We start from the raw sequence: 20,477 nt of genomic DNA on the forward strand, positions 1-20,477 counted from the left end.
ACACCTTGGCAATGCGCGTTGCGACTGGTTGTCCTGCGGCGCTCGTCAGCGGGCGGTGGCACCACGTGCGTTGATCAGAGTTAGGGTTACGCTTCTTCCCTTGAATCAACACGAAAATGGACTACTTCGTTGGATAAGCTAGTCGCTGATCAGTTAAAACTACTACTGCCCCTCTCTCCCACTATGTCTCCCCATCATGGAATCATCGCCGCTGCTAGGCCAGGCTGACGCCGCCGAGGACAGCTTCCCCAGCATCCTCGAGGGCAAGCGCATCTTACTAGCCACCGAATCCTGGGGTCCTGTCAATGGAGTCAGTCGCACAACCCGCAGCCTGGTCGAGTACTTGCGCGCCCATGGCGTCGACCTGGTACTCGTTGCACCCCGGTTCCAGGGCTCTATCACGCTCCAAGAACAGCAGCACCCGCAGGACCGTCGTCTGCCCGGCTCGCCGCTACCTTATAACCCCGACCTGACGGTCGTCTACCCCTTCCATCTGCGCGAGGTCTACTCGCAACCCTCGGTACCTGACCTGATCTACCTTGCCAGTCCCGCCTCGCTGGGTTTCCAGTTGCTGCTGCATATCCGGCAGCTGCGCTCTCCGCCACCGGTCGTGCTGAACTTCCAAACGGATCTGTCTGCCTACTCGGAGATCTTGCTGCCGGCCCCGTTAGACCGTTTCGGTGTCTGGCTGTTAGCGACAGTGCAGGGGTATCTGTTTCGCACTGCAGCCGTGCGCACCATCTTCTATCCGTGCTCGGCCATCGGCCGATACCTCGAAAGTGCCGGCGCGCCTACCAATCGATTGGTCCAGCTGGGTCGCGGCGTTGACACCACCTTGTTCACGCCAGCGCAGTGCGATAAGGACTATCGGCGCGAGATCGCGCCAAACGGGGAAATCATTCTCGTCTGCGTCTGCCGCATCGCTCCGGAGAAAGGATTTGAATTCCTGGCGCATGTTGCACAACGGCTGGCGGCAGCCAAGGTGCCTTTCAAGTTGTTGATAGTGGGAGGCAACCGAAACCCAGCAGTGGAGAACAACGTCCAGCGATTGTTCGACGTCGTGCGCAGCCATGTTATCTTCACGGGCTTCTTGACCGGGGTTGCGCTAGCCCGCGCCTATGCCTCATCCGATGTCTTCTTGCACTGCTCGATCACCGAGACGTTTGGCCTGGTCGTGCTGGAAGCCATGGCCAGTGGGCTCCCGGTCATCGCACGAGATCAAGGCGGACCATCTGATATCATCCGTCACGGAAAGACTGGGTACCTGGTTCCCCCGAGTGACTTGGATCAATTTACTGCCTTGGTCCGAGAGGTCTCCCAGGATGGTTCGCGACGGGAAGCGCTAGCTGTGGCGGCACGGCAGTATGCTGACGATACAACGTGGGAGAAGATCAATCGGCGGGCGGCCTGGCAGATGGCCGCTGCTTTGAAGCATCACGATCCGGAGTCGGAGGGATTGCGGTCAAAGATGCCGCCGAGGATTATTGGCACGGCTATTGAACAAGCGCGTCTGATGTTCACCGTGGTAATCGTCTACTTCTTTTGGCTGATCGCCGTGGTGCCACTCATTGTACATGGCAATCGAATGGTGCCTCGGGCGTGGCAGGCGCTGTGCCTCCAGCTTCGCTGCTGTGCACGTAGAGCTCATAATTGAGAGTGACGCCGACGAAATACATAATTAAACGGAGGCGATATTCCACACGCATCTGAGTCTATAATGATAATGATCAATCAATCAATTCGTCAATATTGTATTCAATTATTACATACGAACATAACCCGCTGTGCAGTCTCTTGCAGACGGTCCCAGTAACCAAACGCCAATAAAAATCCCACACATGATGGCAGCATAACCACCTACAGCCTAACAGGCTCCCTATCCCCAGAAACAACATATCCCTCGCTGATCAAGGAATTCTTGCATGGCCGCCGAGCCACGAAATCCGCAAAATTGCTCAGCGTCGCTTCAGCAATCTCAGTGAGAGCCTCGGACGTAAAGAAAGCCTGATGGCCACAGAGGAGCACATTGTGAAACGTCATCAAGCGCATCAGGACATCATCTTCGATAATCTCACCGGAATGGTCGTTGTAGAAAAGCTCGCCTTCGGCCTCGTACACATCCAGCGCCAGCCCACCCAGGACACGCGTCTTGAGCGCCTGGATCACGGCCTCGGTGTTGATGAGCCCGCCGCGCGACGTATTGACCAGCATCGCGCCGGGCCGCATGCGCGCCAGCGTGCTCGCGTTGATGAGGTGCCGCGTGCTCTCGGTCAACGGACAGTGCAGACTGACGATGTGGCTCTCCTGCAGCAATGTATCCAGATCGACCATGGTTCCGTATTGCCGAAACTTGTCACTGTCGACGACGGGGTCATGCGCCACCAAACGACAGCCAAACCCGTGGAAGATGCGCGCCGTCGCCATGCCGATCCGGCCCAGGCCGACGATGCCAACGGTCTTGCCGTGCAGCGTCCTGCCGAGCAGGCCCTCGATGTTGAAGTTGCCCTCGCGCACGCGGTTGTAGGCGCGGTGCGTCTTGCGGTTCAGGGTCTGGGTCAGCGCGACGGCGAACTCGGCGACAGCCTCGGGCGAGTAGGCAGGCACGTTGGCGACGAAGAGGCCAAGGGCCTCGGCCGCCACGAGGTCAATGTGGTTGAAGCCCGCGCAGCGGAGGAGGATCGCTCGGATCCCATACCCGTGCAGAATGGTGAGCACGCGCGCGTCGAGCGTGTCGTTCACAAATGCGCACACGGCATCGCAGCCTTGAGCCAGTGATACCGTCTCCGACGAGAGGGCGAATGCATGGTGCTCAATGGTACAAAGCTCGGTGAACCGGGCTGCTCGGACTTCGTCGAGGTATTTGCGGTCGTAGGATTTGGCGCTGAAGACGGCTAGTTTCATGGTGCGCGGTTTCGTGTGAAGTCCATGTTGACCTCTGTCTAGCGCGGTGGACAGACCGGCATGCCGAAGTCATGACGCCATGAACCGGGGACCATGGAGTCGATGTCTGCAAGCGGTGATTGTTGTTGTTGATGTTGTCTCCGATCGGGTGTAACACGAGATCGGTTGCATAAAGGTTGCCATAAAGGTTGCTCCACGGGTCTTTCACGGGGTAGACTCCTTCCCGTGTGTCCACGAATGCAGCCGTATGTCCTCCGTCGTTTCAGTGACTCCAATCGCCTTGTCGCCAGCGACCTCTCTCCTCCAATCATGCACTGGGGCATCCCGGAGAAGACTCGGAGCACTACTTGCCGATCAACCTGAAACCGCCTTCTGGACGCCTTCCGTTTCGGGCTAGCCCCTGGCGTGGCGGCACCTTATCTCCCGCCAATCAGGATCCGGCTAGTATAGGGTTGATGACCCCTTTTTGTTCGGTGCTTCACCCGGATGTGAACGCTGCGCAACCCGTTGCGGGCTGTCCAGATTCACGACGACTGCCAGGCATCGAGGAGACATGCCCGACCCGAAGCATTGTATGTGTCACTCCCATTATTATTTAGGGCGCCACCTATCCCACGCCATCCACGCCACAGATAATCGGTCGGGCGCTGATTGGTCCCCGACCGGCACCATCGAACTCCAGATCACGGTTACTCGATCCCCTTACTTCCCGTCGAGTCTGCCAAGTGCGGGATCGAGGGAACAAAGGACGGGAGGACGACGTGATGACCCAGGAGTCCCTAGCTCCAGAACCAAAGTACACCATCCTCATCCTTCGTCCCTCCTGCGACCAACATACTGCAATCATGTCTCTCCGGCGTGGAGATGGTGCCCACCGACCAAGTGGACCGCCCGAAGAGGGCAACTCATCGTGCTCAACATGATGGTGTTCCACAGTCGTCGTCGTCGCCGTAGTAGTAGAATAATGTTGCAAAACCCCCAAGGGGAATAAAGAGCGGTCTAGATAGTCATGATTTCATCCGAGTCTGTGCTCACCGGAAGCCTCCCGCCGTTGCTGCATCCCCTTCTTCTGGCCCGGCACCACCACGCCGACAAAGTATTACTTCCTCTCCCTCCCGTCTTTCTTTCTTTTGCCCGCTCTTTCCTCATCATCGCCGTTCCTCCACTCCCCGACATCCTGTTTCCTTCGACATCCTGATATCATCGCTCCGCTCCCCTCATCATCGCGGGCGTTCTTTGCCTCCGATCAGCGTTCCATTTCCGCCCGTTCGGTTCAACGGCTCCACAGCCCCAACCACTCACCGCGCGCCTGGGCTCCTCCCATCGCCGCTCCACGGTCGAACGGTCTTTTCCCGGACCCGCCAGGTCGTGTGCATCTCCAAGCAGCGGTTTCCTATTATTCAACCCGGCTCCTCCGTGTTTTTGCCTCTCGAAACTATTACTTCATCATCCTCCCTGGGCGAGAGAGAATGCCCTTTGTCTAACCTCACTCTTTGGCCGACTCTTTCTCTCAACCTCTCCAATCTAATCCTCGTACCATGGCTACCTCGACCACCACCACCACCACTTCTCCTGCTGGAAACCAAATCTCCGTTTACGGCCAGCCGTCTCCCACCAGCTCCGCGACCACCACTCCCTCCAACAACTCTCCCACTTCTCCCCGTCTGACTACGGCGCAACTGCACCAGCTGCCGCTACAGTCCCGCCAGCTGCGCCCGCCCAAGGGCCCACTGTATGTCCCCGCGGCACTGCGCCCGACTGAGCGCCAGAAAAAGTCGTCGTCGTCGCCCATCACTCCGCCACGCAGCGTCCACGGCTCCCTGGACAGCTTGAACGAAACCGAGACCGCCGAACCCATCAGCCGCCGTTCCACCATGGAGAGCAAATCCAGCGGCATTAGCAAGGTCGCCGAGGATGAGTGGATGAAGCACGAGCACCTGGGCGAGGTGACCGGCCAGCCCACTCGGGAGCATTGGAAAGTAAGTCTTGCTTCCCTCCCCCGTCCCCCGGCATGCCTTTTATACCCGTAGGCAAATCGTATGGCGCATGGAGGTCGGAAATGTCGTGTGCAAGCTCGTCATTCTTCGGAATGGCGTGCTTGCCTCAACTGGCCCCTGTCCAACTGCTTTTACTTTCCCATTGCCAATGAAGTGTGAAGAACCAGGGCTAACATCCTCGTGCAGGCGGACTCGGCCTCCCCCAACTGTGATTCTCCCACTTGCCGTTCCTCCTTTGGTCTCTTTCTGCGCCGCCACCACTGCCGTCACTGCGGCCACGTCTTCTGCTCCTCACACACACCCCACCTCGTCCCGCTGGACCAAAAGGCCCGCTTCCACCCCGAGGGCGTTCCTTCGCGGGCCTGTGATCTCTGCTGGAGCGCATACCAGCGCTGGGAAGAGACACGCACCGACCGTCTGAGCAAGATCCAGAATTCCATCAATTCGCAACAGAATGGCTCCGAGCAGATCACTACCTCCAACGACCCTGAGGGCCAGACGGGCGCCCTGAATGCCCAGGCCAATCTCGGCCAGTCGGTCGAGGTCGCTGCCAGTGTGCCCCGCGACTGGAACTGGAGCACCTTTTGATCCGTGTGGACTCTTCTGTTCATTGCGGTCAGCGGGCCTGATTGTGACAACCGCATTTCTTCGATTCTTCTGTCTAGATTTCTTTCTTCTTCGATCTTTCCTCTTCTTCTCTTTTCATTTGCGACCATGGGTTTGGAGTTCTCGGCTTTTGCGCCACGGGCATAGCACTAATATCGGCATCCGTCGTCTACCTCGGCTGCATCTGGGTTCTTTTCTTGATTTTGGTTTCCTGTCTAGAGTGTTTACTTGTCTGTTCTTTTTGCTGCTCCGGTCCGTCGAGACCTTGTTTGTGTATTGTTTTCAGATACCCCGTCATTTCTACAGAGTGTGATTTTCTTCTCAGCTCGTCTGGTTCTGCCACGGATGAAATGGCGCGGGTTTGCCCCCGAGATGAATCCAGTTGATTTTGAATCTTTCTATTTTGATGATTCCTCTATCCATCGTAGCTGTCTGTATCTGTACACTGCATCTATCTATCTATCTATCTCCTCAATGGTGCCACCGCTAGCCGTCGAAACATACCCACATGCTCAATCCCTTCCTCATCCCACCGGCCCAGACTCTCATCCGTCACAAATCCCAGCCCAGCATACATCTTCTCCACATCCACCTGCGCATGCACCAACACCAGCCCTTTCCAAGGTGCCGGCGTCCCCTCTTCATCGCAACATGTACCCGCCAGCGCTCTCGCCGCCTCATCAATCTCCTTCGCATGGCTGGCCGCCCAGTCCAGCGCCGTTTGCACCAGTTGCCGCGCTAGTCCCCGGCCCCGGTATTCTGGCAGGACCGCCACACGGGTCAGCTTGATGCACGGTTCATGCGCCCAGTCGTAGGCAGGCAGGTTGGCCGCCTCATCGGGGTGTGTTAGCGCGGCATGCGGTGGCTGCGGCGGTGGCACCAGCCGAATCACGCCCACGGGTTCGGGCGTGGACGAGGGTCTCGATGCGCTCATTACCCAGTGCCAGCTGCGGATGTCATCGTCGTCGATCTCGGCCTCAGCGGAGCAGCGCTGCTCGTCTACGAAGACGCGCATACGCACTACCATTGCTTCTTCGAAGACTGGCGGGTTCGTGGTGGCTTGGCCTGGTGTGGAAAGTTGTAGTTTTGCGGAGGGGCCTGGAGGCGCTTCCATTGTTGTTGTGAATGTTGCCGACATCGTTGTGCGTGGTCCTTGTCTTCGCTGGTGGATGGGGAGAGGTGCAGAAAGGCCAATGTCGATATAGTGAGTGTTGAGGGGAGGGAGTGGGGTTGACGGTCTAGAGATTGATCATGGGTATGTATATATGGTAGATGTTGGCGTACGCGCAGGAGTTGTAGAAGGTGGCAGTGGTGGCGGCGAGAATGCGAGTTTCCCCAGATATATATCTCCCACCGATACAGCCATTGACTGTCGCCACAAGGAGAAATAGAAACTCTGCCCTCCTCATAAACGATCTGTATATCTCAAAATTCTATACAAAGATTTAAAAAGCTATTACCACTCCAAGGACACAGGGACAGCCCCGGGCTAATCTCCGAATCCACATTGCAAACAAGTCAAACACATACAACTTTTTCTCATCCTCGCCCGCGATCAGCTCACAATCCCTCACAGCATGCAATGTCCCTCTACTTCGACGCAGAGGCCATCCTGACCGCGCCGTCGGCCGGCGGCTCGTTCAAGTCGCGCATCTATAGCGCTCGCAATTTGCGCGCATCGCCCGCCCAGGTCTATGCGCTGATCACCGAGGCGTCGAAGTGGGATCGCGTGCTGGCCGAGGTGATTGAGCGTGCCGACATTCTGACCCTTGAGCGCAAGGTGAGTTTGTTTCGCGCCTGTGCAGCTGATCCCCCAAGATATATTCCGCTGACTGACCAAGTGAATAAATCTCTAGCTCTCTCCCCTGCTGGCTCTACTCCTCGTCCATGACTTCCTGCTATCAAAAAATGGAATCGCCGCGCCGGCGGCACACCCAATTCGCCAGGCTATTGAGCGCCACAAAACACGGCTAAAGGCGGAGTTTGTAAAGGCGCGTGTTCGTCGTGGATGCGCGTCTATCGAGGCATTGAAGACAGCCGTCTTGCGTGAGAAACGGCAGGCGGATGGCAAAGATGGCGACTTCGTCTATCCGCGCTGGGTGCGGATTAATAATATCTGCACTACACTGGAGGACCAGCTTAAGACCACCTTCGCTTCTTATGAACGCGTGCAGACGCTGGCTGCGCTGTCTCCCGATGATCCAGATAGTCGGACGCCGGAGCGACGTCTCTATATCGACCCCAACATCCCGGATCTGGTGGCCGTGCCGTATGGCATTGATTTTACCAATTCCGCGGCTTACAAGAATGGGGAGATCATCCTTCAGGACAAAGCGTCATGCTTCCCGGCCTACTTGTTGCTAGGTGACATGCGCACTGCGTGGAAGGGCGACCTGGTCGATGGATGTGCCGCGCCGGGGAATAAAACCACCCACATGGCGTCATTACTAGCCAAAGGCAAATCCAAGAAAGCCAAAGCCAAAGCCAAGAACCACATCTTCTCTATGGACGCGTCGACGCCTCGCTCCAAGACCCTGCAGAAGATGGTCGCGTTGGCCAAAGCTGACTCCACCGTCAGCGTGCTCCCGGGCCAGGACTTTTTGGCCCTCGACCCGGCTGATCCCCGATTCGAGCATGTGTCTGGCCTCCTGCTCGACCCTAGCTGTTCAGGGAGTGGGATCATCGGCCGAGATGATGTTCCTCAGCTTACGCTTCCCGCCGCGACGGTCTCCAAGACCACCACCACCACCACCAAGTCGGCGGCCAAAAAGCGGAAACGCCAGGCAGATGACGAGGCAGAGGAGCCTCACTCCAAGGATACGACTGTTGTAACCACCGCGTCCACGTCGACCACGGACGAGAACGACATCCCCGGAGGCGCCATTGACCACGAGCGACTCACCAAGCTGTCTAACCTCCAAGCACGGATCGTCGAGCATGCACTGAGCTTCCCCAACGCCACCCATGTAACGTACAGCACCTGTTCGATACATCTGATCGAAAATGAGGCCGTCGTGTCCCGCGTGCTCGCATCCGAGGTCGCCCAGCAGCGCGGCTGGCGCCTCTTAAGGCGGGATGAGCAGCCGGATGGATTGCGCCAGTGGAGGCTTCGTGGTGTGAGGCAGGAGAATGACCTCATCGCTGGTTCTTGTGATACGCCGACCCCGGCAGTTGATCTCTCGGATGAAGACTTGGAGTCGTGCCTACGCTGCTGGCCGGGCGATGTGGAGGGTTTGGGGGGTTTCTTTGTGGCTGGGTTTGTCCGTGATCCTTCTAGCGCGGAGGAACAGGTTGCTTTTACTGGCATAGCGAAGGGATCCGTTGATGATAATGATGATGATGATGATCATGACGACGACGAATGGGAGGGGTTCTCAGATTAGACGGAATTCTATCCATACATTACTGGCGCACTCGCATCTCATTGACATGTCATATCGTAGGTAGTCAGGCTAAATGGACTCAATAATTCTAAAGAAATGTCCGCGACCGATTCCTCGCACGCGCGCTGGTCAACGCATCTATCTTGACCGCGACCAAGACCACTTCGTATGCACCTGCAAGCCCAGGCTGCACTCTCACGCGCCACTGTCCCGTACGAACCGTCAGGCGCTCCGAAGGACTGTCGGATCGGGGCCGTTTTGCTGGTGGTGGTTCCGAGCCATCACCGGCGTTGAAATCGACTCCGAATGGTTGGACTTCTTGTTTCCCGTCGACTGTGAAATCCGTCTCGCGACCCCAATGAATCTGGATGGAGCTCTCACTCAACGAAGGTGGCCCATCAGACACATCCATCTTTTTGGCTACAACCTGCAACATGCTGGCAATGCGGGATTTGGCCAGACGCAAGAAGTCGGCACGCATGCTTTCTCGGTCAATCACGGTGGATTCATCCCCGATTTCTAGAAGCAGATCGGCGGGCGTTTCGTCGACAAACGGTCGGGCATACGTAACTGATCCCGCGGACGCGGAGGCAGCATCGCGGCTGAAGTGGATACCAGATGGACGCACATCGTCGAGACGGATCGCAATCTCGGATCGCTGGGTGAACGGATTGACCGTGATTTGATGCGGTATCAGTCTCTGTTCCAATCCCCGCAGGTGGAAATAACGACAGTCACGGAGGAGCTCTGCGCGATGTTCCTCGTTTCGAATATGAACTGGATATCCTCGCAAGAGATGTAGCAGCTCCGCAAACACGTCTGCTGACCGGTTCGGAACGGATGGAGGAACAATGGCCGGTGGCCGAAGGAGCCCCTTGCGGTCCAGGCCCGGGAACACCTCGGACGGGGAGGCAAAGAATATGGCAAATCCGAGAGTGAAGAAATTGGGCGCATCGCCGGGGCTGGAAAAGATATCCCGCGGGATCTCGAAGTGGCGTTCACCGATCTGGATGAAGATTTCGGACTCGAAGAGCTGGGACATTAACCGAGGTACTGTCGCGGATTAGTTTTGTACCGGGCTCTGGCATGGCGTCTTACAGTTGTAGAACTGTGCGTCTGCAAACAGCTTGACGAACTGCGCGCCATCGCGTGGCCGGACATGGTAGCCTGGAGTCCCGCATCAGCTCTCTGGTGTTTGCGCTTGATCTCAGAAGCGCTCGTGTACCCTGTAGATGCCGGGCGATCTCGTGGAACGTTGCGGGATCCCGATCGATGTAGAGTGTGCGAAGATTGGAGGCATTGCCCTGGGCTAATTGGTCCTCGAAGAATTGGGAGAAGTAGGAGGGAGCTGGGCCGTGGATCAGGTCAGTCGGTCATCATCGATCGGTCGGCAGTGGGGGGGGCCAGAGGAACACGAACCATCAGAGGCAATTGAGGCGCCGGACAAACGAAATAGATCGGAGCCGATCTGGATGGGGAAGACTTTTTCAGGCGGTAACGTGCACTTTGGGGTGGACGACATGATGAGGAAGGAAGTTGGTTGGTTGGGGTTGTTGGCCAGTCACACTGCTCGGAGTTTGACCCTTGCGCGTGTTCTCCCCTTTCTTCTCTACCTCCCCCAGCAAACCACTATACCCTCAATCCAACTCCATTTGAGTTGGCTATTCAGCAGTGATCACAATGGCTGTCCGTACTGATTCACATGGGGTTGGCGCTCGGCTCGTCTGAATCCCCGCACTTCCACAACAGCTCAGGGTCGATGGACTGTGAGTGGCCCCGGCTGTAAGACCCACCAGCTCATGCGATGATCGAGATGGTCCCCATCGCCAGCCGAGGCTGCTGCGTGGCCCCCTTCATCTGCCCAATGGTCTTCGTGACCAGTTGAGTTTGCGCCTGTGCAGATTACCGCCCCCCTCAACAACCACGAGTCTGTGGAGCCCAACTGGTCTCCGAAGTTGGATCTAATGCCCGTGGGGAACCTGTCACGTCCCCGGTTATATAGCGCCTCGCGCCGTCTCTGAGCCTAGGCGAGCCTCTCGATTTGCTTGACCCAACCCATCTGTTTCCTTTTCAACCCCCCCCCGGGCTCATGACAACTGTTGGTCCTCTCTGAGTTCCTTCATATCGACCGACCCCTGGCAAGTCATGGCGGACCAGGCTGTGGCCACCTACGTGCCGCTGGAGGTTCCCCTGCCACCGGCCCCTGCGACCTCGTACTTCTCGGAGGCGCAATGGGAGGTCCTATTCGGAATGGCTGATGCGATCATCCCGTCGATTCGCACCTCATCCACGTCCAAGTCGTCAAATGACAGAGTCATCTCGCAGGCGGAGTGGGACACAGCCGTATCAAAGCTGACGGCCACCATCCCGGGACCGGATGCGGCGAAGATTGCAGTTCAGTACCTGGAAGAGGATGTTTCGTCGAATCCTACTTTTCGTGCCTGCATCGAGCGCATCTTCGGCACATTTGTGCATGAGGAAGGGCGGGGTGGCATTGGACTAATCCTCAATGCGCTCCAGTAGGTGACCACCACCCTACAGTTACGATGGACTGCATGCTAACCGTGGCAACAGTACCCGTGCTGGGTCATTGCTCCTGACCGGATCGATCACACCGATCCACCAGCAGCCGATGGCCGTCCGCGAGAAGATCCTTCGTGGATGGGATGCATCGCGATTACCTCCTCTCCGGGCCGTCTATCGGGCCCTCACTGCGATCGTCAAGAAATCGTGGGTGATTGCCAGCCCGACGATTAACCCTGTGCTCGGGTTTCCACGTATCCCAGTTCATGGGAAGCCTGCCGACGGGTTCCCATTCGAGTTTCTGCATTTTCCTCCAGGAGACCAGCCAGAGACGATTGAGACCGATGTCGTGGTGGTGGGCAGCGGCTGTGGTGGCGCCGTTGCCGCGAAGAACTTGGCCGACGCAGGACATAAGGTGCTCGTGGTAGAGAAATCCTATTCATACTCTAGCAACTTCTTTCCCATGGCGCCCAACGAAGGGTTTGCGAGCATGTTTGAGGGCGGAGGCGCCGTCATCAGCGATGATGGGTCCATGGCCGTCCTGGCGGGCTCAACCTGGGGAGGTGGTGGCACAGTGAACTGGTCTGCATCGTTGCAGACGCAGGGATATGTCCGACAGGAGTGGGCTAATACCGGCTTGCCCTTCTTCACCTCACTCGAATTCCAGCGAAGCCTTGATCGGGTCTGCGATCGAATGGGGGTGAACACCAAGCATATCCATCACAACCGCCAGAACAATGTCATTCTAGAAGGCGCACGCAAACTGGGCTATGCGGCCAACACCGTCCCGCAGAACACGGGTAATGGCGAACACTACTGTGGTTACTGCACGATGGGTTGTCACTCGACGGGGAAGAAGGGCCCCACTGAAACATGGCTGGCTGATGCCTCGAAAGCCGGGGCGACCTTTGCCGAAGGCTTCTGCGCTGACAGGGTGCTCTTCACCCAGGTCGATGGCAAGCGAGTTGCGTCCGGGGTGGAAGGAACCTGGACCTCGCGTGATTTGTATTTGGGATTGAGCGGCGAGGGTGCCGTGCGACGCAAGGTGATCATTAAGGCTAAGAAGGTGGTCGTATCATGCGGTACATTGCAGAGCCCGCTGCTGCTGCTACGGAGCGGCCTGAAAAACGCCCAGATTGGCCGACATCTCCATCTCCATCCAGGTAAGTGTTCATGGCTCGAAGTATATGAAACCAGCGCTCATTCTTCTTCACAGTGGTCGGAGCTGGTGCAATTTTTGAGGAGGAGACTCGTCCGTGGGAGGGTGGTGCGTTGACGACTGTAGTGAACGAGTTTGAGGATATGGATGGTCATGGACACGGTGTGAAGATTGAATCGGTATCCATGCTGCCAGCCGTAGTGATTCCAATGTTCCCCTGGCGAGACGGGTTGGACTACAAGTTGTTCGCGGCGGGCATCAACCACAGCACCAGCTTCATCACCCTCACCAAAGACCGTGACGGTGGGCGTGTCTACCCAGACCCGGGGGATGGACGTGTCCGTGTCGATTACACCGTCTCCCCCTTTGACCGCAGACACATCGTGGAGGCACTGATCGCTTGTGCCAAAATTGCATACATCTCAGGCGCCAAGGAATTCCACACAACCTACCGTGACCTCCCGCCGTTCATCCGCCCCCACGCCTCCGACCCAGAGGCCCCCGAGGGTACCAATGATGCTGCCCTGCAGAGCTGGATTGCTGAGCTCCGACGCAAGTCGCCTTTGAACCCGGAGCGGGGCATGTTCGCCAGCGCTCACCAGATGGGCACCTGTCGTATGGGCACGTCGCCCAAGTCGAGTGTCGTGGACCCGGATTGCCAGGTCTGGGAAACCGAGGGCCTCTACGTGGTGGATGCGTCTGTCTTCCCAAGCGCCAGTGGCGTGAACCCGATGGTCACCAACATGGCGATTGCGGACTGGGCCAGCCGGAACATCGCACGGGTTCTGGGGAAATCGCGGACCGAAGGGAATGTGATGGCTCGGCTGTGAGTAGAGGATTTCTCGAGCGATTATCTTTGTCCTGACCATATTGCGCCACGTCGGTGCTGCCTGTCTATAATATCGCTAGTCTGGTCATACGAAGCAAGCCTTTTCTATTTTTGTGAGAATGAATGCAACAGCATTTCTCGAGTCATTCGCGCGCAAGATCTATCTCTATTCGATCGGTTTATCCATCTAACCCTCGTAAGGCTGACGCTTCTCAATGAAGTTCTTCTCGCCAAAGGCCTCCTTGACGCCATCAGCGGCAAGGACACGCTCATACCATGCCACGACAAGCGGGCACTTGGCGCGCATCTCGGCATCGATGGCCAAAGAGAAGCCCCAGACCAGCGAAGAAGCGACCGTGATATCGGCCATGCTAATCTTACCCTCACCGGCCAACCACGTCCGGCCCTTGAGGTGGGTCTCCAGGAAGGCAAGCGAGCGCTCAATGCGCTGCAGGGCATTGGTCTCGGTAGCTTCGTCGTAGGGCTTCAGCTTGATCCGCCACAGCGCCAGCTGCGTCACCACGTCCAGCACCTCGCCCTGCGCAAAGCAGATCCACTGTCGGATCGTGGCCTTCTCGGCGGGTGTGTTGCCCATCAGCTGGCCCGCTGCCGGGCCGCTCAGGGCGATAAACTCCGCCATGGCGTCCGACTCGAATAGGTTCGTGCCGTCAGCGCCTTCGAAGGTCGGGACTTTGCCGAAGGGGAACTTGGCGAGAAAGTCGTCGGTGCGGTTGGTCTTGCCCATTGCGAACTCTGGGACGGAGATATCCAGGCCATTGAGGTTGGCCGCCGCCTGGGCCTGTGGGGGTGGGGATTGTAAGCAGCCATTGAGGAAGAGGATAGGGGGATAACATACCTTCATGACCCGGGGGCTAGGCGAGTAGGAGTAGATCGTGCCGAATGGTGCCATTGTGTCTGGGGATGGTGAGTGCAGGGGTGGTTGGTTGGTTCCTGGATCAGCCCTCTAGGGAAGTATATACTTGCCCAGCATTATTGTGATTTTCCCTCATTTCGCATTTGTCATGGCCAGGTGGGGATGGAAGCGAATGGAACGTCGATTGCTAATCGGATCAAGTAACTCCCTAACCATTATTATGCACTGTTATGAAAATCCTTCAAGATGATGCTCGAGTCACTTCGCGGCTGAAGGGCCAATTAAAGGCTGCCGCAAGCCACCCCCGCGGCTGCTGATGTGGATGGGGTGACGCACATACTCACCCTTGCCATGATTATTCCTCCTTGATGTCCAACTCGCATCTCCTCCGCCTCCCGCCCGAGCTGCACCAGCTCATCCTCGAGCATCTCCCGGTCCCCGATATCCTTCAGCTGCGTCTGACCTGCACGTATTTCTACGAGCTTGCCCCGCCGCCATCCCACGCCGACCTGCTCGAAGTCGAGTCAACCGAGTGGGGCCGCCGCCGCGATGTCTACACCTGTCGCTACTGCCTGCGTCTACGACCATCGTCTCGCTTCGCAGACCGTATGCTGCGCCGCCGGCGAAGCCGAGGGGCTCGCGACGGCGATAAACGCTTTTGCATCGAGTGCGGATTGAAGCCGCGCGGCGATGACGGCACGGCGCGGTATGGCCCCGGGGCTCAGATTACGGTCCAGGGACACTTCTTTGTTTTCTGTCTGGTCTGCCGTCAGTTCAAGCGGGGCGCGCGCGACAGTCACGGGAGGAATACTTCCGAGTGTGCATCGTGTTGGGGGCAACACGGCTGGCAGTGGGGGGAGGGGCGCAGTGGCCTGATCGAGGCGGGCGATGTCCCCCATTGACGGCCCTTGATCATCGAACATGGACGTACAGGGTCTATATATCGACAATTTTGCATACAAATGCGCGATCGCACCATGCACCCGAACTCGGGACCAAATGACAGCTTGTGTCACCCGAGAACTCTGCATAACCACGCACGAGTATGGCCCGTATCCTCTGCGAACATGCTCTCCTAGAGATCTTCGCCGTCACTCGTTCCATCCTTCGGGGTGTATCCAATCGCTCTGGATCACCGATGGAAAGACTCGATAGTGATGAACGGTGGCTTGCCAGTCCTACACTCGGCTAGCATGTGTTGATGGACATTGATTGCGGCGAACTGGGCCATGTACATGGCACGGCCTCAGCGCATGATTCCGGACCAGGCTGCTAGGTCTCCGACGGCGTAATGGTGCTCCGCGTTGGGGATGTTTCCCGAGCATTGGAGATGATCCACCGGTAATAAGGCATCTTTTCCAAAGTCGCAGCGATCGCCAGGTGCGATCTAATCTGATGGTAGAAACAAAACTACATAATGTGGTATTGCTAGTGTTATTGACGCCAATGCCAAGTCGCTTAATGAAAATGAAAACTGATATCGCTTTCTTCCATGGACCCACTTGTCCGCTAGTTAGAGAGGTGAACTGCGAAGAAATAGAATGGCCCGGGCGAATAAGTTCTCGGGGGGTGATTGCATGACAGATCTATATTATATTTTGGAACAGCAATTCCTCGGCGGCATTGACTCGACAGCCAAGACACCGGTCAAATCCTACCGGCCTCGCTGAGCCAACACCGCCGCCGCGGCCTGTCTCAAATCCACCTTACGCACTTTTCCGCTGCCGGTCACTGGAACTGTGCTCGATACGCCCTCCTCGCCAAACACAAATACATACTGTGGCGCCTTGTGCCGGCCGAGCGTCTCGCGGGTCCAGGCGCGAAGATCCTCGTCCGATGGACGTGGGCCATCACCCGCCGCCAGTGCGATGAACGCGCCCACCACCTCGCCATATTTCTGGTCCGGGATCCCAATGACGGACGCGAGCTCGATCTGTGGGTGCGCCGTGAGCCGTTCTTCGATTTCGAGGGGGTAGATGTTTTCGCCGCCTGGTGGTATGTTACGCATTAGCGATATTGGTCTTGTTGAATAACTAGTAAGTGGCGGTCTGGACGCACCTCTGATGATGATATCTTTGAATCGCCCAGTGATGGTACAATAGCCCTGCTCGTTGAATGAGGCCTCGTCGCCCGTCTTCAGCCAAGTGACCCCGTCGGCATCGGTCACAAGCGTCTCCACCGTCTTCTCGGGGTTATGCCAGTATCCCTTGGTGAGCTGGTAGCCGGCAATGCAGAGCTCTCCTCTTTGGCCAACGGGCACGAGATTGCCTTGTGTATCGATAATTTTGGCGCGTGCATGCGGCAACACCTTGCCGACAGTGGTGAGTCGCGTATGGATGCTGTCGGTAGTGAAGGCGTTGAAGCAGGTAGGAGAAGCTTCCGTCAGTCCTGGCGGTGGGGTTTTAGCCAAACTTGTCGATCAGATCCAAAGTGTAGTGTCGACCATACCGTAGCTGCTGGTGTATTCACTCATATTCAATTCCCCAAGCAGCCGTTTCATGAGTGGGCGGGGCACTGGAGCACCGGCAATGATTCCTGTGCGGAGGTTGGATGTATCGAATTGAGGAGGCTTGGGAATACTCAGGATCGCCTCAAACATTGTGGGCACACCGTGCAGAGCGGTACACTTCTCGTCCGAGATGGCATGCAGCACCGCCTGCGGGTCAAAGGTCTCACTGGGGAAGACAATCTTTGACCCATGCGTCACAACTGCCAACATGCCTAGGACCAGCCCGAAGCAGTGGAAAAGCGGCGGTGGACAGCAGAGAATATCAAAAGAGGTGAGGTCCATGCGATCACCGATGAATCGGGAGTTGTTCACAAGGTTGCTAGCAGGAAAGCAGAGCGCGGTCAGCCATAGCTTTGCGGGGAGGCGAGACTCGGGCACACTTACTGGTGTGTCAACATGGCGGCCTTGGGGTTACCGGTCGAACCGCTGGTGAATTGCAGATTGCACACATCGCCTGACCGCAGTTCAGACTCTCGGTCCTGCAGCACATGAGCGGCCTGTGATAAACCGCGCTGAATGACCGAGTCATAGGTGCCGAAGTCGTTGTACTCGCCACGGAGGATGATGGTCTCCTCCAGTGCCTTGGAGGTTGCATTCTGTTTGGGGCGGGGACCCAGTTCCGTGAGAACCTCTTCCAGATTATGACGCCCAATGCGAGGCGTCATGAATAACAAACGGCATTCGGAGTGATTGAGCGCATAGTAGAGCTCCGACGGGGTGTAGGTGTTGTTGAGCACGACCAGGATGGCCCCAACGCGAGCAGCAGCAAAGAACACGGAGATGTACTGCTCACAATTACCAGCCATGATGCCAATCCGGTCGCCCTTTTGGATGCCCATGGCCAGCAGCCCGCGCGCCAGGCGGTCTGCTTCATCCTTCAGATCGCGGTATGTCCACCTTGCGCCGGTCCAGGGGAAAACCAGACATTCGTAGTCGCCATACCGCAGTGCCTGCAGCGTCAGTAGCTCTCCAAGTGTGATATCCAGCAACTCCGGCTGGGTCGGACCTTCGACAATCGAGAGCTGCACTGGCCCTTTCGCTGGTTGGACATGCGAAAGCGTCTGTTGCAACCTTTGCACACTGGCCCGGGGGATCGCCATGTCTTTCCAAGGGGGCAAAAGAGGTAGATGATTGGTTTCGGAAGAGCAAATGTTTGGGCGCAGAGTGGGTTTATAGCTGGACCGCCGGAGTTTTGGACTCCATTTCCATTATTCGATCAGATAAGGCGAGAGATCCCGAAAGGGCCCACTGGGTGTGGTAATGGTAATTCACATCCTCTAGGCGAGACTCCACTTCTTCATTGGCGTGTGCAGCCAAGAATTTTTTTTCCTGTTTATTATCCGTGCGAATCCGAGTTACGTGTGACAGCTGACGATCGAGCATAATGATTGCCTACCTGGTGGCTATGTTTTGATGATCTGCTGCTCTAGAAGGAGGCATCATTCCAGTTGACTCGACAGCATCCAAACCCCAGATAGTGAGCCTGTTTGACCAGACTGACGGCGATCGTCTGATGAACTTTCCTGTTGTGGGTGTAAGCCCCCAAGCTGCGTTGTGCCGCTATGTATGGCTGTGGGTTCCTTCAGGCTCCACCAATGCCCGCCACTTATCCGATCAGATAACTGCCTCGGGAACCTCTAAGGTTCTGGAACCTGACACGAGCAAATTTTGGCAGCCTCCCGAACTCCGAATAATGCCGGTCTCGCAACCTGCAGTGTCGACATTGGCCAAGTGGGCCACGGCCGTCTACCCGGATCGTCTGTCTGGAGTCGTCTCTGCTGTAACTCACCCTATGTGGTTGCCCTAGCTGCACTGGGTTCTGCCAATAGTTCTAAACCCTCTTGGGCCCCAGAATCCGAATCAACACTGCCCCGCCTTTAAAGAATTCAGATTGATCCGTGGATTGTTCGAGCGGAGATGCTTTGGGTGCACCTATCAATAAATGATCTAGGTACTCAGGTTGTAGGCATTCACAAGATATCTAGAGCTTGGAAGATTTATCGGTCGCAACGGCGGGCAAATTCCTCTTTTGGACTTTTCCGCTTGGAGTCCGTGGTATGGCCTCAACGAAATAAACTTCTCCTGTTAGCCACTTATGACGAGCGAATCGCTGTTTGATAAAGTCCTTCTTCCTTCAATTTCTTGCTCTTTCGCACCACAAATGCTCGCGGGTACTCCTGTCCTTGCCTGGGGCACCGAGATATTAGCCAATGCAACCAAAATCGCAGAACAATAATTGGTACTCACATCTTCACTCCAACTACTGCAGCATCTTCAATGTCAGGGTGGGTTATAAGTGCTAATTGCAATTCCGCGGGGGCTACTTGAAGACCTTTGACCTTGATAAGTTCCTTCAGATCTGTTAGCCCCGTGTCCACCCATCTCTGCCTTACTTGCTCACCTTGAGTCGATCAAGAATATATATGCATCCTCGACCATCGATGTATGCTAGGTCTCCAGTTCGGATCCATCGATGGCCATCGCTCTCAACAACAGTTTCTTTGGTAGCCTTCTCGTTCTGCCAGTAGCCTTTCATCATCTGTGGCCCTGTCACCCAAAGTTCCCCAGTGGTTGGTGAGTGTGACACGCTGGAGCCTTCATCCTCTCCAACGGGAACATTGCCCTTTGATCTCTTCCAGGCATGCATGCAACTACCCCTCTCACCACCTCCAGCCATTGTGTTTGTCAACTTGGAGATCTGTCGCCATATTAGGGAGGTAGTTGTCCCGCTTGTAGGAGTCTAGGACTAGAGAAAAAATAACGAAGTAGTTGTCCTTCCATTTCGTATCTGTGTCGATGCGGGCAGCCCGACTAAAACCAGAGATTTTGCTAGGTGTCATTAGTGAGAGATTGTAAGGGATAGAGTAGAATTAGCTTACACATCACCTGTGTCCTTGTTGAGTATGATCTTTGAAGGGGACGTCAAGATCGGCTGGTATCCAGAACTCAGAACTTCCCGAAATTCAGTTAGCCTTAAATACATAGTTACAATCGATGTATTCAGTAACGAACTTGTAGGCTTTTTTGAAGTTGTTACGGATGATTTTCCGCTTGGTGTAGGGAAGGCTCCAGAAATACTTGCTATCTAGTGACTCTCCTCGGACCTTTTCCCATACAAGGAAGATGATATATCCGCCGGGGACAAGGTCGTCTGCGTCTTGCGTACCGATTTGATATCCAAAGAGTTTAGGGGTAGCAGTGCACCCTTTCTCTGTGAGGCGCTTAAAGGCCTCGAGCTCCACATGCTTTCGTGGCCCACGAGTCTGAGACTGACGGACACTTTGATCGTCAAGGCGAGTACCATCCAGAGGAATCTGTTTGTAGATACGCATGTAGGCAAGCTTGTTCTCGTTGCCGGCACCTGCAAGGCAACAAGAATATTTTCCAGCGGTGAATGCGGCGCCCATGCCATCGACGAAATCAGCTGGGCTAATCGGGCTTGGGTGCTCACTCAGCTTTTCGAGGATGATCCAGTCCCGTTCGGGGATAGGAGCAGACTCCGGAGGCTTCGTGCTGGGGTGTATTGATCTTTTTGCCGTTCATCTTGAGAAGGAATTCCATTTCGGCCATGGTGAGCGTGCAAGGGGGAGATGGTGAGGAGTGGTGAAAAAAGTTGGATGAAGATAAAGGTAGAAGACGATGAGGACGTAAATGTAACCCCACCCACAAGAAGGGTATGATTGGTGAAGATCTGAT

The 20,477-nt window shown here is 56.2% G+C and overlaps 13 protein-coding genes across 13 annotated transcripts; 7 read left to right on the top strand and 6 right to left on the bottom strand.

Annotated features, from left to right (window-relative positions):
* Positions 1–196: 196 nt before the first annotated feature.
* On the top strand, positions 197–1,654 carry N7510_001589 (glycosyltransferase family 4 protein; the record flags this gene model as incomplete). Its single annotated transcript, XM_056973516.1, has 1 exon — positions 197–1,654. The coding sequence occupies one exon, from the start codon at positions 197–199 to the stop codon at positions 1,652–1,654; it is 1,458 nt and encodes a 485-aa protein (XP_056838633.1).
* Positions 1,655–1,857: 203 nt separating this feature from the next.
* N7510_001590 (2-hydroxyacid dehydrogenase) lies at positions 1,858–2,901 on the bottom strand (the record flags this gene model as incomplete). Its single annotated transcript, XM_056973517.1, has 1 exon — positions 1,858–2,901. The coding sequence occupies one exon, from the start codon at positions 2,899–2,901 to the stop codon at positions 1,858–1,860; it is 1,044 nt and encodes a 347-aa protein (XP_056838634.1).
* A 1,538-nt stretch (positions 2,902–4,439) lies between these two features.
* On the top strand, positions 4,440–5,486 carry N7510_001591 (FYVE zinc finger domain-containing protein; the record flags this gene model as incomplete). The annotated part of the gene is made up of 2 exons (XM_056973518.1): positions 4,440–4,880; positions 5,085–5,486. The coding sequence occupies 2 exons, from the start codon at positions 4,440–4,442 to the stop codon at positions 5,484–5,486; spliced, it is 843 nt and encodes a 280-aa protein (XP_056838635.1).
* Positions 5,487–5,967: 481 nt separating this feature from the next.
* Positions 5,968–6,642, bottom strand: N7510_001592 (GNAT family N-acetyltransferase; the record flags this gene model as incomplete). The annotated part of the gene is made up of 1 exon (XM_056973519.1): positions 5,968–6,642. The coding sequence occupies one exon, from the start codon at positions 6,640–6,642 to the stop codon at positions 5,968–5,970; it is 675 nt and encodes a 224-aa protein (XP_056838636.1).
* A 444-nt stretch (positions 6,643–7,086) lies between these two features.
* Positions 7,087–8,887, top strand: N7510_001593 (rRNA (cytosine-C5-)-methyltransferase RCM1; the record flags this gene model as incomplete). The annotated part of the gene is made up of 2 exons (XM_056973520.1): positions 7,087–7,284; positions 7,361–8,887. The coding sequence occupies 2 exons, from the start codon at positions 7,087–7,089 to the stop codon at positions 8,885–8,887; spliced, it is 1,725 nt and encodes a 574-aa protein (XP_056838637.1).
* An 88-nt stretch (positions 8,888–8,975) lies between these two features.
* Positions 8,976–10,409, bottom strand: N7510_001594 (uncharacterized protein; the record flags this gene model as incomplete). The annotated part of the gene is made up of 4 exons (XM_056973521.1): positions 8,976–9,940; positions 9,986–10,054; positions 10,113–10,235; positions 10,307–10,409. The coding sequence occupies 4 exons, from the start codon at positions 10,407–10,409 to the stop codon at positions 8,976–8,978; spliced, it is 1,260 nt and encodes a 419-aa protein (XP_056838638.1).
* A 623-nt stretch (positions 10,410–11,032) lies between these two features.
* N7510_001595 (uncharacterized protein) lies at positions 11,033–11,410 on the top strand (the record flags this gene model as incomplete). Its single annotated transcript, XM_056973522.1, has 1 exon — positions 11,033–11,410. One exon carries the CDS (start codon positions 11,033–11,035, stop codon positions 11,408–11,410), a length of 378 nt encoding a protein of 125 aa, XP_056838639.1.
* A 109-nt stretch (positions 11,411–11,519) lies between these two features.
* N7510_001596 (GMC family oxidoreductase) lies at positions 11,520–13,399 on the top strand (the record flags this gene model as incomplete). The annotated part of the gene is made up of 2 exons (XM_056973523.1): positions 11,520–12,573; positions 12,627–13,399. 2 exons carry the CDS (start codon positions 11,520–11,522, stop codon positions 13,397–13,399), a joined length of 1,827 nt encoding a protein of 608 aa, XP_056838640.1.
* A 186-nt stretch (positions 13,400–13,585) lies between these two features.
* On the bottom strand, positions 13,586–14,308 carry N7510_001597 (glutathione S-transferase family protein; the record flags this gene model as incomplete). Its single annotated transcript, XM_056973524.1, has 2 exons — positions 13,586–14,197; positions 14,255–14,308. 2 exons carry the CDS (start codon positions 14,306–14,308, stop codon positions 13,586–13,588), a joined length of 666 nt encoding a protein of 221 aa, XP_056838641.1.
* Positions 14,309–14,640: 332 nt separating this feature from the next.
* Positions 14,641–15,174, top strand: N7510_001598 (F-box domain protein; the record flags this gene model as incomplete). Its single annotated transcript, XM_056973525.1, has 1 exon — positions 14,641–15,174. One exon carries the CDS (start codon positions 14,641–14,643, stop codon positions 15,172–15,174), a length of 534 nt encoding a protein of 177 aa, XP_056838642.1.
* Positions 15,175–15,926: 752 nt separating this feature from the next.
* Positions 15,927–17,881, bottom strand: sidI (putative long-chain-fatty-acid-CoA ligase; the record flags this gene model as incomplete). The annotated part of the gene is made up of 4 exons (XM_056973526.1): positions 15,927–16,261; positions 16,331–16,660; positions 16,721–17,100; positions 17,166–17,881. 4 exons carry the CDS (start codon positions 17,879–17,881, stop codon positions 15,927–15,929), a joined length of 1,761 nt encoding a protein of 586 aa, XP_056838643.1.
* Positions 17,882–18,294: 413 nt separating this feature from the next.
* Positions 18,295–18,588, top strand: N7510_001600 (uncharacterized protein; the record flags this gene model as incomplete). Its single annotated transcript, XM_056973527.1, has 1 exon — positions 18,295–18,588. The coding sequence occupies one exon, from the start codon at positions 18,295–18,297 to the stop codon at positions 18,586–18,588; it is 294 nt and encodes a 97-aa protein (XP_056838644.1).
* Positions 18,589–18,874: 286 nt separating this feature from the next.
* On the bottom strand, positions 18,875–20,351 carry N7510_001601 (uncharacterized protein; the record flags this gene model as incomplete). The annotated part of the gene is made up of 7 exons (XM_056973528.1): positions 18,875–18,968; positions 19,029–19,132; positions 19,183–19,479; positions 19,544–19,610; positions 19,661–19,733; positions 19,771–20,236; positions 20,280–20,351. The coding sequence occupies 7 exons, from the start codon at positions 20,349–20,351 to the stop codon at positions 18,875–18,877; spliced, it is 1,173 nt and encodes a 390-aa protein (XP_056838645.1).
* Positions 20,352–20,477: the final 126 nt, after the last annotated feature.

This window comes from Penicillium lagena (assembly GCF_028827675.1).
Source record: "Penicillium lagena strain IBT 129212 chromosome Unknown utg000001l_segment0_segment0, whole genome shotgun sequence".
NCBI lineage: Eukaryota > Fungi > Ascomycota > Eurotiomycetes > Eurotiales > Aspergillaceae > Penicillium > Penicillium lagena.